The 8,156-nt window shown below is 24.2% G+C and overlaps 1 protein-coding gene across 1 annotated transcript; it reads left to right on the forward strand.

Annotated features, from left to right (window-relative positions):
• The first annotated feature begins 2,421 nt into the window (after window positions 1-2,421).
• On the forward strand, window positions 2,422-7,581 carry LOC101493364 (cystinosin homolog). The gene is made up of 8 exons (XM_004488882.4): window positions 2,422-2,673; window positions 2,787-2,919; window positions 5,301-5,390; window positions 5,484-5,608; window positions 5,727-5,769; window positions 6,806-6,923; window positions 7,003-7,052; window positions 7,140-7,581. Exons 1-8 carry the CDS (start codon window positions 2,555-2,557, stop codon window positions 7,263-7,265), a joined length of 804 nt encoding a protein of 267 aa, XP_004488939.1. The 5' UTR covers window positions 2,422-2,554; the 3' UTR covers window positions 7,266-7,581.
• The last annotated feature ends 575 nt before the right edge of the window (window positions 7,582-8,156 follow it).

An 8,156-nucleotide genomic window follows, 5' to 3' on the forward strand; every position in this document is an offset into this window, starting at 1 on the left:
CATATATTCTTATTTTATGATTATTTTTTATAAATTTGTGTATTTTTTGTCAAATAGAATAAATATTTTTATTGTATAAAATGTTACTAAAAAATGGATTGACATAAATTGAAAGAAATTATAAATGGATTGACATTAATGAGTAATTGAATTTTTTACGTATAAAATTATTACTCACCATAAGTGTAATGATATAATTGTCCATGAAAGGAAAATATTTAGGTCGATATTTATGAGTGATTAAGCGGTTTTTTTTCCATTGAATTTAATGACTAATAATATAAATTATTACCATTGATAAATGACTAATAATATTATAAAATAATTTATAAATTTATTATAAAATAACTTATAAAATAATTTGATAATAATATAAATTATAAATTATTATCAAATTGTAAAATAATTTATAAATTTATTATAAATAATTGTAAAATAATTTTATAATTTATAAATTTATTATAAAATAATAATATAAAATAGATTTTGGAGGTATTAAATAAATTGTGGAAGGAAAAGGAGAAACATGGATTAAAGAGATTAAAGAAGTTGGTGAAGGAGATTAGACATTGAGAGCACGATTGATAGGGGAGAAAGGAGGAGAGGTCCACATCAGCTTTTTGGCTGATGTGGGAAATATTTGTATAGGTGGATGAAATAGAATGAGGTGGCATTCGAGAGTGTTTATAAATTTATTATAAAATAATAATATAAAATAGATTTTGGAGGTATTAAATAAATTGTGGAAGGAAGAGGAGAAATATGGATTAAAGAGATTAAAGAAGTTGGTGAAAGAGATTAGACATTGAGAGCATAATTGATAGGGGAGATTAGACATTCGAGGGTGAGGTGGCATTCGAGAGTTGTTTTAAATATATATAATAGATTTTCATTGTCTAAATCAAAATATTTTTTTTATATGTCTATTTAATTTATCATTTTTTAAATATTTAGCTTTAAAATCTAAATTAGGTGGATTTGCATCGTTCGTATAGAAATTGTAACATTTTTAATAATTCTTTTATCAAGTTCACATTTGTTAGATTCGATATCAATTTCAATACCTTTCTTTCTTTTTGTTTTAGATAATCATAAGATATTTTGTATGCAACATGTTCAAACAACCATCCAATAAATATAAACAAAACATAAAATTATAAAGTACTTGGTGTCCTTAAAACAATATAGAGCTCTGAACGATTGCCCATACTCAGGACCACCTCTTAAAAATGTATATCCACATACAAATTATATTTATACGTTGTTCAGATCCAAACATATATCCTATAAATGATTATTTAGTAGACTTTGAAGTATCTTTGTGCATGTATTTATAAATTCTCATGGATTTTATATTTTGAAGAAAAAAATTCAATGCAACTTTTTTTCCAATTATGTAAAAAAAAAAATTCTTCTTATTTGACAACCCAAAAATCATTAAGACATACAAATATTAATATATTATCACATAGAAATAATGCATCACAAAATTCCATCATAAAAAGTATTATTACAATAACACTTAAATAAAATATATTATAACATTGTAATTTTATTAACTTACATGTATGGGCACCATTATATTTGTCTCTATATTCATTAACTCACAAGTAATAGAAATATCCAATTATTTTACTAGTAGATATTTGTTAGACTATAAATCCCGTTGATCAACGGATACAAATTTTTTACCATCTCTAGATGCAATAGTAAAACACTTTGAGAGTGACATGAGGATATAAATTCAGTTATACAAAAAATACATTCAATAGTTAAAAAGCACATTATTAAAATTAACAACAAAAATATTTGATACTTTTTGTCTTAATTCTTCGATTTATAGAAAAAATGAGTCTTGATAATCTGTCGGAAGATAGATAAGTTATGATCATGAATTATTTTAATCAAAATTCAAATTTAAAATTTTCAAAATATTTAATTAATCACTAAATCTCATTAACAACCTATCCAAAAAACACTCCCTTTTTTCTCTCCTAAATATACGGGGAAAAAATGGTGTATGTAGTATAGGATAACTAAAAATGAAGAATTCTTCGGTAAAAAAAATACTAAAAAAGAATAATTATATTAAAAGTAGTATTTGTCCCCTTTTATTGGGGCTAACTAACTATATTAGAGACACATCAGTATCTCTAGCAGGTTGAAGGAGTGTACTCAATAGAATGAAAATGCATACGGACTCAATTTTGTGTTAATTCCAATTCATATTTACAGATCATACATATTTTAATTATAGTCACGTGAATATGAAACACAATTTTACTCATTTTGTCACAAATCCTGACTATATACAATTCCTCATTCATAACCCCCAACCCCCCTCAAATTAGAAAAGAAACAAAAAAGAATTTAATATTTTCTTTTGTGATATAGTGGTTATATATATATATTGAGATCATAAATGCATAATTTTTCAATTTGGGGTTGTGCACACAAACACAAAAACACATATTGGGTCCACATCTTTATTAATAATTCACTTTGAGATTGTTTTTTTTAGGAGAAAAAAAAAGTTAATCAGAGGAAAGAAATCATGTCTTCTTGGAATTCAGTTCCACTCCATATCTCCTATGAAGCCTTCGGTTGGTTTGCTTTTGTTTGCTGGTCGATTAGTTTCTGGCCTCAAGTCATCTTGAATTTTCGCAGGAAAAGGTACTAAACCCACAAAACTTTACTTTTCTTATCAACTTTTGAAGTTATTCCTCTAAAAACAGTTTATCAATTATTATTATTATTTAATTTTGTTTTGGTATTTTATTAATTAGTGTGGTTGGGCTGAACTTTGATTTCGTGGTGTTGAATTTGACGAAGCACACATCATATCTCATATATAATGCATCTTTGTACTTTAGCTCAGCTATTCAGAAGCAATATAGAGATAAATATGGTCAGAAACAGGTTTGTTTTCTCGTACCATTGCTTTTATGGATGCTTAATTAATGATTCATTGTATATTTGATTTCAATGTCATATACTCCTTTTATTTTGGTTGAAAATGTAACACACTCAACTATTTGCATTTAAAATCTTTGTTACTAAAATTAATAAAAGATATATTAAGAATAATAACATTAATTTATCAAAAAATTCTTTAAAATTAAAAAATATATTACTCTCTCTATAATAAAATACAAACAAAAAGAATGTAAAAAGTTGATGTATTTAATTAAAAATTAAAATTAAAAAATTATTTTTTTAATTATTATTTTTTTAATTGCATTTCAAGAGTAGCAGTAGTTAACTTTTGTTTGCTTATTTACCATCATGATACATTCGAAATTTAGCGTTGTTCGTGCTTATCAGAAAGATGTGTGGAGAGAACCAGAATCATTGCCTTGAAAATATCATGTCTGTTTACTCTTTTTTGAAAAGTCAAACAGAAAAGTAACGGAATAAATTAGCGTTGAAAGAAAAATATTAGTTAAAGATTTCAATAACGGAATAAAATAAATCTCATCAAGTGTTATCTTTAGTTATTTTAAACACAAATTAAGTTTTTTTTTTAAATTAAGAAAGTTTTATAAAATATAAAAATTTACAAAATCATATTTTATTAACTAATAATTGTGATATAGATAGTATTATTCTCTATTTAATAAAATATAAACATTAATAATATTCGATAAAAAATTAAAATTAAATATATTTTATATTTTATTCAAGAGTAATACCTCCTAAGTTAATTTTGAATTGACTTATTTTATTTTATTTGACTTAAAAATTTATGCCTAGATTTTATGGAAATATTGTGTAATATTATTTTTTTAACGTCAAAATAGTTTATAATATTCATAAGCTACTTTTAGTGTATTTTTATTAAACAAAAATCAACATATTTTCTTTTGTTTAACAATAATGTCTCAAATATATTTTTAATTTAATGTAACTTTTTCTATTTTTAATATCCAATTTATTGATTATAGATAATAATTTAGACAATAGATTTAAATTTTTATAAAAAATTAATAGAAAAATGTGATCAAAATCTTTCTTAAAATGCGTAATGTGATTCATTTTTGTTTTTAATTCATTTTGGAGGAAATAACTAATTGAGGTTAATTTTTATGAATTAATGGTGTAATATTTTTCGACATATACATTCAATAAAATCACACTATAGTATTCTTTTATTATATTATTTTATAAAATATCTCGATAAAAATCTACATAAAATAATTTCATTGAATATATGTGTAAAAAAAATTATATTATTAATATACACAATTAAATCATAATTTATATAAAAATAATTTATAATTTATATTAAAATAATTTAACTTTATTTTATTTTTTATTATAGAAATAACTTAACAACAGAGAATTGAAGGCCAATGATGGCCCTAGTCTCCCAAACGTTTTAAGAAAAAAATTTATACTAATATACTATTATATTTTATTTAGGTACTTATATTTTACTTTTTATTAACTTTATATGATTAATGTAATATAGAGTCCTTTTATTCAATATTCATGGCCTTAAACACTTAAATGTATGCTATTAAGACCTATTTGAACAAAGTAAAATATAAAAGTTATTTGTTTATTAATATAATAATAACACAACTTAGCTCAAACGTAATAATCGATGATTTTGACTCAATGAAATATCAATATCAAATCTTCAAAATAAATGTTTAGTCCTTTTCACATTTTTAAGATAATATTAATTTTAGATATATTTATTAATTTTTAAATTTATTAACTTTACATAAGCATTTATACTTTAAAAACTTAAGTTGATTATCCTAACATGACAATTTTAAATATATTTTTTACAATCTTTGTAGAGAAATTAAAAGCAGAAACTTCATTATCTACACTGATTAAAAAAAATCAAAAAAGTAAGTATTAGTTTAACATTAATATACTTTTGTTACTTTAATATATAGATAACGTGGAACTAAATTTATGTTAGAGTTTTCAATGTTTACATCATTTTAAGTTATGCCTATGAGGTAATTTTTGTTTTGGAAAAGATGCCTATGAAGTAATTAGTATAATTTGATATACTGGTAAATATACATTTAATTTGCAATATAAACAGAAGTCATTGTATTTTTCCTCTGTTTTATAATTTAAAAATATGTTAATGGTTAAAAAAATTGTTATATAGACTACTTTCTCTGTCTCAAATGTCATTTAAATTTTTTGCAAACATACTAAAAAAGTATAATAATTAGAAGAAAGAAATAAATTATTTTATCAAAATACTCATTCTAATTATTAGTAATTTTTTTCTATTATTAATATAAAGTATAATAATATCCTGTTTTTTTCAGATGATACCAGTAGCAGCAAATGATGTTGCTTTCTCAGTCCATGCTGTTCTACTAACAGCAGTTTCCTTATTCCAAATTGCAATCTATGATGTTAGTACAATTCTCCCTTTTCATTAATCGAGCTTATTCTTTTTTATATGATGAATTTAAAATAACAATATTTTGATTATTATTTTCATGTAGCGTGGAAGCCAAAAAGTATCTAAAATAGCTTATGGAATCGTAATTGTTGCGTGGACAACTGCTACCGTGTGTTTTTTTGTGGCTTTGCACAATCATCATTGGCTCTGGCTTCTCTCAATCTTCACGTATGTTAGATATCTGTTTTCATCACTTGCGTCTTCAATTAATGAAATATTTATAGTATCATCAATTATGGAATTGCGTTTTGAAACCTTTTTTTTCTGACTTTGTTTGAACTTGCAGTATCATTCAAGTCTGTATGACAGTCATAAAATATATTCCCCAGGTTAGGATAAATTCCAAATATTTGTGTAATTTTCTTATATTTATATTTTACGAATCACGACACTGATAGTGATATACTTGTATGTGTCTTGCATTCAAACACTTCCCTTTTCAAATTATATTACCTTATGTATCCGGTTAAGTGTCTATGTGATTCATACCTTATAGTCAAAGAATCATATATTTTTTAGGAGTGTTGTAACGCATTATTAAACATACATTTTTTAGATTTACAAAATCCAACCAAAATATATGAATGTCATATAAATTTGGTAGGTCGTGGTAATAAAAAATATTTAGAAAGTATGTGTTAAAATAGTGTATTGCTAACATTTTTTTTTTTAATTTTTTTTTATTGCAAATATACATGATATGATATGAAAAAGAGCCATTGGAAATTAATATTGATTTTTAAGAAGGAGTTATGAGGTGGTTTGTTGATTTGAGAGAAGAACTAGGAATTAGAGTGATAAAGAAATAATGAATTCAACTCTTCTTCTAAGAAAAATTAACAATTAACTATTAACATGTCAATTTAAAAACCAAAATATTAGATTCTTAATACTTCAAATTAATTTTGATGACTTTTGAAATTCTCAATTAAAATTGATTTTGGTTTTTTAATTGATTTTACCAAACTACGATATCAACTATTAGTTTATTATCATAAATGCAAAGTGAATATTGGTAACTTGAGAGTGATGAATATAATATTAATTAGATATTACAATTATGAGAAAGTAATTAAAATTGCATTGAAAATAAAAAAATACAATTATTTTATAATATTTTTTTTTTCAAATGTGACAATGATTTGGAACATAGGGAGTATTCAACTCACATTCACGGCAAAATATCCTAAGTAACATATAACTAAAATCAATTTTAAAAAAATCAATTGAATTAAAGCTAACATAGAAACAAACACACACGAATATGGCTTCGGTGTATTTGAGAATTGAATTTATGTTTCTATGTTCCCTTTTTGGTTCTTATGCTAGCCATCCTTCTTATAATAAATTGTGTTGTGAATATAGGCAGTGATGAACTTTATGAGAAAAAGTACTGATGGATGGAGCATTGAGAATATTCTTCTGGACTTTTCTGGAGGGTTAGCTAACTATGCACAAATGGCTATGCAATCCATTGATCAAGGTCAGTTATATCCATCCTTTAACAATTGATCTTCTTGTTTGAAGTGACATGATTTTAAATTTTCAACTTTGATTTATAGGTTCTTGGGTGAACTTCTATGGAAACATAGGAAAACTACTCCTATCCTTGGTATGTAACAGTGTACTATTACCCAATTTTATAAACTGTGTTCATTCATATGTATTATATTGGTATTGATTGAATAAACCATTACAGGTGTCTGTATTCTTTGACATCCTCTTCATGTGCCAACATTATGTTCTATATCCTGAAAAAAAACGTAAATCAGAGGCATCTCCTGAAGCCAAGACTTCTGATTATCCATTGTCAGAGAATGTATAAGATATTATGTTATTACTTGTTTTATATATTTATAGGATTGAACACACCATTTGTAGTTGGTCATTTTCCAATACTGTTAGAAAGAATGAAAAAGTTGTTTAATTGGAAAAGTAGAGTTCAAAAGCAAGTAAAGTGGCATTTATAGGCCAAATTATGAAGTGAATAGTTTCAAGTTCCCTAAAGCTGAGTAATAATGAGCATATTTTAGTGCAACATTGAAAAGAGTCGTCGTTTAATGTAAAAAGATCGTTCATAAGACGGTTGATTTTTAAATGTTAAACATTGTATTGTAGATTTATTCAACAAAGAAAACAAATTTTGGTTCTACTAATGGACAAGAAGCAATCATAACTCTTGGACTCGAAAATGAAGGTTGAATAGAGTTCTAACTTATCAAAGATTTTTTTAAAATAAAACAAAAGTTTATTAAAAGAGTGATGGTAAAGGCTATTTGTATTCAAATATTTGCTTAGAACACTTAACGATATTGCAATCCATCACATGTTTGATATAACAATATGAAAATAGTTGATTAATTCAATCAAGGACTTGATGATTTAATCAAACAAAGCAAAAGTAAAATAGCGTTTAAGAGTTGCACCAATAATATTCAAGCGATCTCAACATAAAATTCAGATTGATCATAATTCATGATTGATGACTTTTCACAACAATTTTTATTAATAATGATCATAATCATGAAATGATTCAAAAACATAATTTATATAAGTGTAAGTTTTATATCATTTAAAACTATAAAATTATTTTATCTCCTTCAAACACTGAAGTTAAAATATAACGAACAAAGAACATAAAAGTAAAAGATCAAGGAAAGTAAACATATTCAAATAAATGAGATTTTTTTTCGTTAGTATATTGAACATTTACTAG

Source organism: Cicer arietinum, chromosome 3 (genome assembly GCF_000331145.2).
Source record: "Cicer arietinum cultivar CDC Frontier isolate Library 1 chromosome 3, Cicar.CDCFrontier_v2.0, whole genome shotgun sequence".
Lineage (NCBI taxonomy): Eukaryota > Viridiplantae > Streptophyta > Magnoliopsida > Fabales > Fabaceae > Cicer > Cicer arietinum.

Excerpts from the sequence above, each read along its gene's own strand:
- LOC101493364 (XM_004488882.4), top strand. The coding sequence starts at position 2,555 with ATGTCTTCTTGGAATTCAGTTCCACTCCATATCTCCTATGAAGCCTTC. Across the intron at positions 2,674-2,786 it reads TTGAATTTTCGCAGGAAAAG|TGTGGTTGGGCTGAACTTTG; the intron begins GTACTAAACCCA and ends TTTATTAATTAG. Across the intron at positions 2,920-5,300 it reads ATAAATATGGTCAGAAACAG|ATGATACCAGTAGCAGCAAA; the intron begins GTTTGTTTTCTC and ends TGTTTTTTTCAG.